Here is a 14132-nt window from a genome sequence, read left to right on the forward strand (position 1 = left end):
CCGCTTACGTGTCGTGTGATTGGACAACAGACAAAAATTTGATTGAAATCACGTGCTCAATCAACGCGCTCAACTCAACAGTCACACATTCAGTCTCTAAAACAGCTCCATGTTTTTCCAAGTCTTCACTTTTATGCTCTTTATATTGTCGTTTTCAATACCATGGACAACGATAGTCCAGGACCAGCACTTTTTACCAGTACACCGATAAAAAACAGATCGATTGGCTTGAATACAGAAACAAGTTCGTCGCCCTTCAAAAGGCAACGAATGACGGCTGTTAGCTATGGACGTGGCGAGTTCTCTACTCCCTCAGATGACTGCATAATCTTCGATGATTCATTCAGTTCCTGCTCAAGTCCCGAAAATAAACAACTGTACTCCCCAGTGGTTGCCAGATTATTGGATGAATCTCGAAGTAGCGAGTTAGAAGAACTGTCTTACTCTCCAGTGGTTGCCAGATTATTGGATGAATCTAGCGAGTCAGAGATCGAGACGACACCCCAAAAACAACAACACGTGAGACTCCTTGATGAAACAGAAAGCAGCATAGATTCGTTTGCCGACTGCTTGAATCCACCCATATTGCTTGACAATGACAAAGAAAGCAGAGTCAGTAGCCTTGATGCGACCATCCAGCCAACTACAGTAGATACAACTGTGATTCAAAGAAGTGAAGCTCAAGAAGACGACGAAGTATTGTCAGGTGAACGCATTTTTTTTTTCAGTTTATAACTAAGCTTACATCTTTTTGAATAGTCAAAATCAGTTTGAATTAGCAGGAGTTCGAGTTACAGTAGGCAAGTCAAAAATGAAAAGTTTTGAGTCATTCAAACAAATTTTATTGTTCGATTATGTTTGATTACTGAATCCAATCAAAATCAATCGAACGATTGGTTCATGTAGCCTACAAGTAACTTACCGTAGTGAAATTGCAACCATAAAGACTGACTAAATTCGACCAACTACTGTTGTAGTCTGATTTTACTATAAAACGATTCTCCCTCTTGCCTGAGCCTTTGGCCTCATGGGCTATTGGCTTCTAGCCCATTCGGGCTTTAGGAATAATGATTAAATAAAGTAGCCCATAATTTGATGAAGTGTTCCCCCTCAAAAAAAAAATACTAGTACTGTACAGTGAGTGTCTATGTATCTAAGATTAGCTATTTGGTTGTTTGCAGGAGTTTTTTCTTTTAGCTCTAATGCCAGTGACATAAGCAATCACGAATTTGCTGAAGGTAAGAAGTTTACTTGTCAATATTTTTCTCTTCACACTAAGAGTTATTTAGTACATATAAATAAAAAAACTACTTTACTACTCACAATGCAATAAGACAATAGAAAATATTGCATAAGTATCTTTCATCCACGATGAATAATTTATTCCAATTTACATATACATACTTTTTCTGTAAAGATTGTTTGTAAGAAATAGACTACAGTAGAACCTCTATTAAGCTTCCACCTATTAAGTGGCCAACCTCTATTAAGTATCCACTTTTGAAATCCCAAAAATATATATATTTTCTAATCAAGTATATTATTTGGTACCTCTATTAAGCGGCCAACCTCTATTAAACTGCCACTTCTTAAGGTCCAGATGGAGGTTAATAGAGGTTCCACTGTAGTTGGCAGTTAATTCTGCCATTTGATAGAAGCAAAATGGCAAAACACTGTCACAATCACTGAAAAGAGCTCCTGAAAATTAGCAAAAATAAAAGCAATTTGTAATACTTTTGGGACTATCAGAATGGTGACCATGTCAGCTTAATAGAGGTGACCCCTTAATATATAGGGATAAATTGTGCATTACTGTATACACATTTCAAATATAATATCCTTGAGTTTGTATAAGATGCATTTGCCAAATAAAAATGAATAAAGGCCTGACCCACTGTTCCCACAATGCACTGCTTCAACGCCATTTTTGTCGGTGACAATCAAAACAAACAACTCTAAAAGTGAATCAGATTGGCTAAATGTTGCAGATTTCCATTGGTTTGCACATCAAACTGAATTTTCTCATGAACCGGGCTGTTTCTCATGTTTAGAATTTTGGAAACAATAAACATAATCAGTGCATAATGCAAGTCATGTCCTTCAATGTAAATACATAGATACAGGTACCCTTAATTCATTTTTTTTATATACTACCAGAAGTTTACTCATTATTGGATGATAGTATTGATGCCAATACCTCAAATGCTGACAGTGAAGATGAAAAGCCCAGGAGTTTGCCACAAAGTTGGGTTGATCAAGCTGATAACAATTGTGATGGTTTGGATAAACCCAAAGGTATGGTACAATTAAATTTTTCAAATGAAGTATGAAACTTTGTTGGAATTATTTTGAGATTTCGAAATAATCAGTCTTCTAATGCAAAACCAGTATAATCAGTCTTCTAATGCAATACCAGTATTGAAAAAAAAAATGACAAAGGAGTGACTGACTAGGGATCTTTCACTAGTGGAACCCCGCACTACGGACACCCATATTAAGCTTTTGCTGTACATAGGTACTGTAATCACAAGTTCTCTGAAACAATTTCTAACTGGATTACAGAGACAGGAATGAGCATGCAAAACAATGTGGAAAGGGACAAAACTACATGTATGGTTACAGTACTAAGTTTGGAATTGGCCAGCAATCAGAACATTTTAATCAATGTATACCAAAAAAGCTAGACTTGAGTTTTATTGCAGTTTGACTATTGCCGTTTACTGTGTTATATCAGTTGTAAGTGTTTTTGACGTCTTTTGGAACAGCCTGCTTAATGCGGACACTCTGATAATACAGACACTTTTTCAGGTCTTGATGGTGTCCACATTAACGCATTAACTGTACTTCATTTAAGTTAAACGAAGATGTTTATTTTTATTTCAGATGTTCTCTCGCTTGATGTAGCACATTTCAATGACAAAAACATCTTCTTAGATATTTGCAATACTGAAATTAAAAAGAACATTGACAAATGGTTGAGACACATAGGAAAATCAAGATATGTTTCACCATTTCTTTGCAAAAATGTGGATATTGTTGTAACTGATGGAGTAAGCTTGGAATCAAATTCTCAACCATTTCAAAATCAAAAAAGCATGGCAAATCGCAGTAGCTTAATGCTGCAAAAAGCTTTAAAGGCAAGAGGCTCATCATCCATCATAAAAAATTCAAAGAAATGGAACATCAAAATCATTAAGTGCAGAGAAATATTAGCATTAATGAAAGCAAATCCCTTCTTGCCAAAGAAGACGTGTGAAATAAAATCAAAATTATCTACAATGAAGCTAAACTCAGCAGCTTTTATCAAAGTGGAGGACAGGTCAAGAAAATACAGGCCAGAATTTGCTACATGGAATTCATTTCCTTATTTGGACTTTAACACTGAAGGATGTACTTCACCATTTCAGACATGGTTTGAAAAAGAATATGCTGAAGGAAAAAACAAACTCTGATTAACAAGTACAGTGTACATAATAATCGTCAGTGTATTTATTTTTCTACAGACTTAAAACTGAGGACAGATGAAGATCTGTTGTGGATATTAACAATTAAATGCTGCAGCAACAAGTGTATGAGGTCTTTGTCAATTGAGGACCTTGATTATGCTCAAGTCAATTTAAAGGAACGAACACAGACTGAAAGGAGAAACTATTTATTGGACTTCATTCAGTCACACAGCAAACTTAATGATAGTGGGGAGTTTGAGACAGAGTTTATGATAAGGGGCAAAATTGTGTGCAAAGAAGCTTGGCTCCTTGCTTGTAATGTTAGCAGAAGCAGTTTTTCACGGGTGGCAAAGCAGTACAAAGATGGAGTTGTTGTGGTACAGCATGGGAACAAAGGGAAAAAAGGGATCATGGCAAAGACAGCAGATTGTATAGCGTGGCTGCAATTCTTTATTGGCTCCATTGGCGATAATCAACCAGATAGCAAGACAATTCATTTGCCATCCTGTTTTAGTGGGGTCGATATATATAAAAAAATGAAAGATGAAAACACAAGATTTGGCCTGCCAACAATATCCCTTTCTCATTTCTATCGTTTGTGGGAGCAGCACTTCAGTCACGTACTTATCCCTAAGGTAATGATGCCACATTTCAAAGTGAATATATCACATGTATTGTTGTAATGTATTATCATTGATAATCAGTTTTGAGTTTGCAGGAACTTGTACTCAGTAATTCTTGTTGAAGTTACTTCTACTTCATTGGACTATAGAACACTGAACATCATACGAAACATGGTGAAATCCCTTATGTTTTTTTCCTTCTTAAATTTTTAGGAAAATCGGTTTACTAAGTGCAATGATTGCACACAGTACAAACGGGAAAAAGAAGGCACAATGGATAAAGGACAACGAGCCAGAATTGATCAACTTCTAAATGCCCATCTAGAGTTAGTATGGTGAGTATTATGCTGTACAGGTAGATTCATGTTTAATTAATAAATTAACTGATTAATTTGTTTATTACATTTGTTTAGCCAGGGTTTGAAATCATTTTGATAAGTTTTTTAAAGGTCTACTTTTCTTTAAAATTTTAATAATCTGGTTTCCTTGGCTATAGTTTCAGGCAGAACACATTCACTGTCTATCAAATCATGTACAGTCATGTTTCTATGGGACATGGTTAATCCCATTCTAGCATTAAATTATAACAGTGAATAGATACATTGTATTTCCAGTTACATGTAGATTGGAATAAGGTCCATACTGTATTCATGGGTCAAAAACAAATTCTAATTAATTTTTATTATATTATTTTTTGTCAGGCAGGAGAGAAGAGTTTATTACCTTCACCGGTACAAAGCAAGAAAGTTCCCATCTAAATACCTTACTAGCATTAATGATGGTATGGACCAGCACACCACAAACATCCCCAATTTGCGGAGAATCAGCAAATCAATGGCTGGTCTTAGGATGGTTGGAACTCACCTGGTTGGGTCTATAATCCACAGTGGCCAAGTGTCTGAGGGAAAAGCCTTCTATGGCAGCTTTGACTACTACCAGTTTCCACATGACTCAAATCTGACCATCTCCATTCTACTAGATGTGCTGGTTAAGTGGACAGAAGATCAGCATAAACTGCCACCTGTCCTCTACCTCCAGTTTGACAACTGTGTCAGAGAAAATAAGAACCAGTTCATGTTCACCTTGCTAGCCATTCTTGTCCACCTTAAGGTCTTCAAAAAGGTATGATAAAGCCTGCTAGTGGGCTATGATGGTGTCCTGTGAGAGCTGCGCTCGTTCGTAAGATATTGTTTCTTCCACTTGAAAATGAAAGTCATATCTTCGTGCCACCGTGTACGGTAATATCCTCTCTATATATTTTGCTGTTGTTTACCAACAGTCTGACAATTGCATTGCAAAATTGACGGAAGCATTGCAAAGCCAAATGGAACAAGTACTATTTTTTTAAAACACTGAAACCATGCAAACATCATTCTAAATTGTAATATATACACTACATGTACAGTTTTGGAGGAATTAGTAAAAAAAAACTAAGATGATATTAGCCTAGTAACTTTATCTTCAATTTCTTGGGATCAGAAGAATATTCCATTGCATAGTGCATGCCATAAATTGTATTTGTGCATTCATGACAACTACAGGTAAAAATTTACTACAAGTATAACCGCGGCTTTTTTTTACTACCTATTTTTAGATACGAGTGAACTTCTTACCTGTTGGACACACACATGAGGACATTGATGCATTTTTTGGTGTGTTTTCAAAACATCTTGCCAAGCTAGATGTGTACACAATGGATGGTAAGAAGTGTTCATTTTCTAATTGGGTACACATTTAGAAAATAACATGACAGCCCATGCATTTTTATGCTTCATCGGTAGCTGAGGTAGGGGGAGGGGCCCCAGGCTCTACCGGATTTGTGACAAATGACAGTAATTGTCTTGCAGATTTCCTTTTTTGTTACATTTTTTTTTAGTTTTGGCCCACTCTTGTTTTTAATGCCAGAGCACATATACGTTAGTGTGAAATGCAGTGCACTGCTAAGTACCAATATACCTAATAAGCCCAATAGAAACAAAAAGCCCAAACTGTTGTGCTCTTGTACTGTACATGTCCTTCACTGGAACAGAAGGTCTCTCCCCCATTATTCTCAACATCATAAAAAGTAGAAAGTGTTTCTCTGTATTGAATAGAGCATATTTACATTTGTGTTTAGATCTTCAAAGAGCCTTGGAATCATGTGTTAGTCATACAATTCCTCAGGCGTTTAGTCTGACAAAGGTGTATGACATCAGAACTTGGCTAAATGGTTATGGAGCTGACCTTCATGAACACACTTTTCCAAAGTGCTTTAAACTGGAAGCTAATGAAAATGCAGTAGTAGAGATGTTCTACAGAAACTGGAGCCATTACAAATGGAAAGGACCAGTGGTGCTTATAGAGGTATGGATGGTATTGTACAATTAACAGTTATCTACTCAATCTCATCATACATGAGGTGATAGCCAACAAGGCATACTCGCTGAGTTGGCTATCACCTCACGACCACGAGATTAAGTGGAATAACTGTCTTATTTTACCCAATTTCGTATTATATTTGGTAGCTTTTCTGGTATTAAATTTGGACTTTTCACCCTCATTAAGCTTAACAAAACATGTGCCATTTTTTTCCGAGTCACTGTATATGAGCTGATAGTCTACTAGTAGAGAAGTCAATCAGAGCGCACTCTAGCTCATATCCTGTGAGTGTGGACATTATAATAGGTGTTAAACAGGTAAACCCCCTGGATTTAACCCCCTGTCCCTGGATTTAACCCAAATCCCCAAAAATATATAGAATTGACAAATAAATCAAAACGAAATTGTACAAATGCGATCCACTAGGTAATGCAAAGCAAAGAAACTACTTTGGTATAACCATGTACAATTATTGTTGCTTTATTGTGTTACCTTCAACATTCGAAATGAACAGATAACGTCTTATCATAACTCCAACCAATATATTATTTTCTTGTAGCGGGTTCCACCTGGCAAACCAGATCTTGTTAAACCAACCCTAAAAAAGCTTGATTTTGAAAGACTTAAAACGGACATTCCAAAGTATGAAGGCAACATTCCTCAATCTGCATCCACAACATGGACCAACTGGCTCAATAGAATTGATGAGTTGTTGGAGGTACCTAAAGAGTACAATTGGCCAGTAGAGGAACTTTGTAAAGCTGAACGTACAGTACCTCAGCCTGTGTCAGAAAAAGTTCCTCAAGACCTGGAGGAGTTACGTGACAGGGAAACTCAAGAAACTAGAGAGGTACACTTCCCCTATAGCACCGACAAACTAGCAAGAAAAATGAAACAATATTATTTTTAATCCGAAAGGCCCAGTGACGCAGGGGTCCGAGATTGCATGGCAATCAGTGCCCTTTCTTATTCAAAAAAGGACAACAATAATTACATGAGTCTTTAGAACAGAGTCCAAAAACATTTTAAATTTCTTTTATTTTCACTATAATTCTGGGTGTTAACCGTCATAGATGCCCAACCGTAGCTATTGTTTTGACAACGGCCTGAAACGCTTTTGTTTCAAGTTTTTCAGATCTTGAACAATCAGAACCTTTCGTTGTTCACTCCTCACTCTTCGCTATGCCTCATGTTATGGAATTTCCAATAAATATGGACAAAAAACTCAACAATTGGACACGCATGGCTGTAACCGAATAGACTCAAACTTGAAAACATTATTTATTGTAGTGCATGTATGATAAGCGCACCATTTTAATACTCCAAGACACCTTCTCAATCTTGTAATGGTCAGTCAGAATAGGTCTAGACCAAAATTGTGAACTGTTCACAGCATATTGTCAAATGGCGTTAAACATAAGATCATCGGACATTAGCTTATCAACTATTTATATATTTTCAGATTTACACCGGACGATATAGGAGGCCAGAAGAAAGAGCAGCCCCAGTAGCCCTTGTCGAAGGGAACTTTCTTGAAGGAATCGCTGTTGGTGCCTTTGTGGCTATGTACTTCGCGAACTCAAACGAAATCCCGTGTCTTGGGAAAGTTTTAAAGCTAGAAACGGACCACTTCGAAGTCCATTACTACAAAGGTACATACAACGGTAGATGGACCCCAAGGCATGTCCCACGAAAGAGGGCTACGCCTTGGACTGAGCGATTGGCTAAGACTTGCATCGTATGGTGGGGCCAACTCGTGGATGGGATGAAACTGGAAAAGGCTACCAGGACATTTTTGAAGGAGAGATACGACTATCTTATCAGTCATTGATAGCGGAGTTTAATATTGTTTTTTTTTAATACAGTAGACCCTCGCTAAATTAAACTCCGAAAGAAAAGGAAACTTTAGTTCAAGTTAGCGGGGAGTTCGAGTAAGCTAGGTCGAAGAAACGTGGTTTTGAGTCATAACCAACTCAAGGGGAACAGGACTTGCTTCGGAATAGCGGGAGGATTAGAGTTATTCTAGTTCGATTTAACTAGGTTCTACTGTATGTCGTATTTTGAGAATGCATTTCACTCTACATGTAGTTTGTCCATATGCCTTGCCCATTTTACCCTTTACCTCATTTTAAAAGTTTTGTTTATAGTATTTATTCAAAGACTTAAATAGGCCTTAAATAATCGTATGATATTATAAGTATATCATATGAATCATATATTATATGTAAATAAATTATGCAGTTCGAAGAATAACAGTGTTTTTTGGGGGTTATGTCTTTAGGGGAAAAAATTTCTGTGCCAAAGCGTGATGACTGTTTTTTGGCCAGAATTTCCGTGGCAAGGCACGATGCTTTTGGGGCCAGAAATTCCGTGGTAAGGCGCGATGTTTTTTGGGGGCAAGAATTTCCGTTGTAAGGCGCGATGTATTTCGGGGGCCAGAATTTCCGTGGTAAGGCGCGATGTTTTTGGGGGCCAGAATTTCCGTGGTAAGGCGCGATGTTTTTCGGGGGCCAGAATTTCCGTGGTAAGGCGCGATGTTTTTCGGGGGCCAGAATTTCCGTGGTAAGGCGCGATGTTTTTTGGGGGCCAGAATTTCCGTGGTAAGGCGCGATGTTTTGGGGGCCAGAATTTCCGTGGTAACGCGCGATGTTTTTCGGGGGCCAGAATTTCCGTGGTAAGGCGCGATGTTTTTTTGGGGCCAGAATTTCCGTGGTAAGGCGCGATGTTTTGGGGGGCCAGAATTTCCGTGGTAAGGCGCGATGTTTTTTGGGGGCCAGAATTTCCGTGGCAAGGCACGATGTTTTGGGGGGGCAGAATTTCCGTGGTAAGGCGCGTACTTTTGGGGGCCAGAATTTCCGTGGCAAGGCGTGGGATTTCAGGGGGTCAGAATTACCGTGGCAAACCGCGATGTTTTTTTGGTCCAGAATTTCCGTGGCATGGCTTTTTAACTATAAAATATATGACATGGATTTCGGTCAAATTAAAGCTTTTTTATATTAAATTAAAGAGGCACCGCCAAAATTGAGCAAAACTTAAATTTTTACCCGATAGCCCGTTAAAATGGTCAAGATATCCATATAAAGAGCTAAATGAGAATAATTCAAAATGTTTGAGAATACGTTATCGGCAAAATTGATAAAAAAATGGCGCGCAAAACAACAATTTTTCCTTGAATCGTCAAAATGTAACGTTCTTAGCTCGGCAGTATATAAAAAAAATGTGAACAAAAACAACGCGAAAAACGAGAATAGACCGCCACAAACCAAATTTGTACTTCAGAGTATCTGCAAAAATACAAAATATTGTGTTAATTTGAGGTATCGTAATAGCCAGATTTTATCTCTTGGAAAAATGATTCCGTGGTTTACTAATTTTTTTCAGCCAAAATGGCATTGTAGAAATTAGTGTAAGAAAGATTGCTTCTCAATCTTTTAAATAAAGATTTTTCCCACACTTATTAATTTAATTTTTTTGTCATTTGCAAAATGTTCCAAAACATCTCGCCTCACTTCTTCGAAATTCTGATTATTTGAACTACTACAGAAACTACAAAAACTGAGTCTTTAGTTCCTTTTTAACTTTTTTTTTTACCCTAGTCTTGATTTATATTTTATTCGTTTGAAACCTATCGAAGTGTATAGGCGGTATGCATGTAAAACGTGCTATTTGTTTGTTGAAGCATTCACGGAGTTACTCAAATAAGGGCACTATAACGCGGCGGTTTAGTGGAATCAAAGTGCTGTCTTCGCTTATGTAGATTTAGCTTTCTCTTTCGTCACTTAGATAGCCAATTGTCTTGTTATTTGTCGCTAACTAGCGGGTGGTATTAAGAAGGTATACATCTTTCAGTCGGAGGAGAACTTAAAAAGGCGAGCTCATTATAACAGCTTTCAAGCAGAGCTATTGAATACGCCTTGCAAATGAGATATCACGAGATGCTGCGGAATTTTATGGGCGTTTCTGATGAAGGGCGAGGGAAGAGTGGAGAGAATAATTGAAAGGTAGTCGGTCTCTGGTAGTGTGTGTGTGTGTGTGTGGGGGGGGGGGGGGGGGGGATAACAATAGCGAAAGAAAGGAGTGAGGGACGGCAGATGATTCGGTCATAAAGCTTATTTTAAAAAAAAGGATTCACATTTCTTTATTTGCTAAAATAATCTAAAACGCAATACCACAGAATAACTTTGGATGACACAATCGGACCAAACAAAAAGAGCTATTAGTGATTTATTATTCAAGGATTATACCATCGTATCTTTAAAGCCATTTTGGAACACTTAGGCCTCATTCTTGGTGCTTTTGTATTGTTTGTAATTGTGGGTTTTGAATAGATCTGGGCCCTTAGGAAAGTATCATATACTTCCACCAGGATAACGAAAAGAGCTCAGAAATAGCTAGTTTATTTTGGAAAGCTGTTGTTTTCTGTTTGAGGACATCTAGATCGACCAGCATGGCGCTTCAAGAATATTGTCAATTATACATATCGTAGCATGGGTTTCTTAAAACGTGAATAACAATACTTTCCCTATCTGACGCATAGCTAGAAGGGCCTAGCCTTAAAAGATTCCATATCATGTTTATCAATGTCATCATGAAATATGTATATATCTATATAATGTATTTGATAAAGGGGCGCACGCATTAGCAGACTATTGTTGACCCTTGATATAAGAGTCCGAGTAAGCGGCGAGATTGGTTATCCGAGTAAAATGACTCAGAAGTAGGATCTAGGTGACTCAACTCAATTCTAACTCGAGTTGACGGGGAGATCGAGTTATTCCAGACCGTGTAATTGGGATTCAACTGTATGATAACTTGAAAATCGTAAGAGGTATAAGGTTATCAGGTTCCTTGTGAGAAAGGTCACGAGCTGGGTGATATATTTATTTTAGTTCGATATATCGGGGTTCCACTGTATAATAACTCTAAAATATCACGGGGCGAGAGAGTTTTTGAGTTCGAGTTTTCGAGTTTCCATGTGAGAAAGGCTGTCAAATGCGCCAAGCATATCATGAGTTTTAAACAAAAATAATGGGCGGATAAGCAAAGGAAAAAAAAAACGATTTAATGGAATAGATTGCTTATGGCGTTTCAGCAGCTGATTTTTATTCCGTTTGACGTCATAGGGAACCTTTTCATCTCGCCAGCATCCGCTCGTGAAGTGACCCTCGCCTGGCTGGTTCTCTTGCGTTGCTTTGCAAAAAGGGGTCGTTTGCTCTGATAGCTTTCGTGGGTGGTGAATAGAAAAACAACATCGTTATCTATAATAGCATTGCCTGTGTAATTTTAACATTTGCGTATGGCACGAATAAACGTCGTACCTTTTCACACCAGAAAAGCATTATTGCACACCTGTTTCAAAAGTGTTAGAGGTGTTTTAGGCATACATCTTATTCAAAGGTATTGAAAGTGTTTTAGGGAGGTACTACAAATACATTGTAACTGTAAATAATATGGTTTTTAGCGGTGATGGGTTTATACGCTTGGGGAAGATGGGGCTATTTTGCTTGGAATTAGTAGTAAATATTTAATGGTGCTATTAAAGCTTTACTATTACACAAAGCGTTTTTTCTCAGACTTTATGCTGGTGATAAATATCCAGGTTTATGTTGGAGTAAACGTGCTTTTTGGTGATGTAAAAGTTTTTCCTTTCTAATAGCCTAAAGGCTTTCTAAATTGGCGTTCTTGATATGACAAGCCGGAAAGGTGCTAGATGTTTAACACTGAGAGAAAACGCACAACAAATTCTAGCGAGGGTATAAATTATTCTTAATGTTAACTATTGTTCGTGGAGCCAAGAGAATAAAAAATGATCGATAACAGGGCTTTACTATTGAATTATCAGTAAAAGTTGCAAGAACGGATGCAGGGGGTCGGTCCATTCAGGTGATGCCATCCCCTCTCCCTTCATGCCCCCCCTACCCTCACATATGAAGAAAACGTTGTCGTTTTGGGGATCTGGTAACGAGGAATCTTAGTCTCTTATCCGATACTTTCTCCATTGACTAAAGATGGTCACAGTCACTGTTTTTCTTTTCCGATTACAAGTCATAAAGTTTACGAAGCACCTGCGGTACGGCAACCTTAAAAATGACAAGAATCATGCAGTTTTTCCAAATAAGGAATATATTAGTTTCCTTATATGGAAGTGACCGCGTTTGGCAAAAACGACAATTTTTGGCTAAATTTTCTTGATACGTGCCCTCCCCCCCTCTCTTCATGCCCCCACCCCACCCTCCTTGGAAATCTTTATAGTTTTTAAATAAAACTTGGGAATATTTCTTGAAAATCTAGAACGACAAAGCCTGATTAGTTGTATTCTGACTTTCTAAATTGTTTGTAAGGAAGTGCGCAGTTAAGATTATTATCAAATCTATAAAGTTCTCCCACTAATAACCATCACTCGGATATTCCCTTTCATTAAACCGGTTTTGACCAATTTGCCGAATAGTTAGTTAATAGGATCAACAATTCGTGCTATCAACCGATTAGATCTTAGTGAGTCAAAACGAACACAGTGTAATGAATTTCTGATCACTAATGGCTTCCATTTGTGGCTACAAATGACAATTCCGTGACCGTGTTATTTTTTTAGAAGATAGCTTCAGTCCTATAAAGCACCTCCAACTATATTACCTTATATGTATATATTTAATTTTTTACATTTTTTTCTTCTTCTTTGATTAATCAACCTAATTCATTTGTTCTTAGCGAGCTCTTGCGAGCATTTGCGAGCAAAGCACAAAGGATTTTCGTTTTGGCGAACTTCTGGATATTCTTTACAGAAAACTTCTGGTTTTCATTAAACCCATGGAATACACTTTAGCTTACTTATCACTAGTTCATTCCATTTATTTTTCTTTGTCTGACTTTGACCACTAAACTTTGACATTTTGTTCAACGGTTATATGAAAACCACTCTTTGATTTTGTTATTATTATTATCTATCCTAAGCCGAATTCACGCCAACAAAATTAAAAGAAACGATCCAAGTCGAAAGTCAGAAACCCCCTTACCATAGAGTGAAGTGGTAACCATTGGTGCACACACACTTCAGTCCAAGGGGGGGTTTCTGACTTTCGACTTGGAGTGTTTTTCCAAAGATTTATATACAACGAGCAAAAGAGCTTCTTTTTACTTTGTTGGCGTAAACTGGGGCACTACAAATTAATACATGCAGTGCAAGCACGGCTAAACATTACAACATTACATTGGCGGATCAAGCCTTCCGCTAAAGGGGGGAGGGGGGTGGTGGGTGTTCGGTTCAGTGACGAAGAGGAGAGGTTTTTTTTTTTATATATATATGGCTTTCTGGCAGCCCAAAAGGTGGTGGTGGTGGTGGTGGTGGTGGTGGTGGTGGTGGTGGTGGTGGTGGTGGTGGGGGGGGGGGGGGGGGGGGGGGGTTGAACCCCGTAAACCCTCCCCCTAGATCCGCTACTGAATTATGCACCACACATGCGAATACTGGCTTATCTCTTCTTGCCCTTCCGGATGGAGGGAGACATATTAGGGCCTTCCTTTGCGATTTTAATCTTTCAAAAACAATACCGTATCAAAAATGGAACTCAGATAGACTGATAAAATATAGGAATGACCTTGAAATAAAAGCTTCACAATAACCTTGCCTGTCTTTTTTTTTGTATACCCTTCCTGCAAAACACCCAAGTCTGCCCTAGAGAAATGTTTAATAAAGACGAACATCTGGCAG

At 38.0% G+C, this 14132-nt stretch overlaps 1 protein-coding gene across 1 annotated transcript; it reads left to right on the forward strand.

The window, feature by feature from the left end:
• The first annotated feature begins 162 nt into the window (after positions 1-162).
• LOC5517433 lies at positions 163-8677 on the forward strand. The gene is made up of 10 exons (XM_032361919.2): positions 163-706; positions 1182-1238; positions 2158-2295; positions 3504-4081; positions 4283-4404; positions 4771-5191; positions 5664-5769; positions 6186-6412; positions 6987-7277; positions 7890-8677. The coding sequence occupies exons 1-10, from the start codon at positions 163-165 to the stop codon at positions 8256-8258; spliced, it is 2853 nt and encodes a 950-aa protein (XP_032217810.1). The 3' UTR covers positions 8259-8677.
• The last annotated feature ends 5455 nt before the right edge of the window (positions 8678-14132 follow it).

Source organism: Nematostella vectensis, chromosome 15, assembly GCF_932526225.1.
Source record: "Nematostella vectensis chromosome 15, jaNemVect1.1, whole genome shotgun sequence".
Lineage (NCBI taxonomy): Eukaryota > Metazoa > Cnidaria > Anthozoa > Actiniaria > Edwardsiidae > Nematostella > Nematostella vectensis.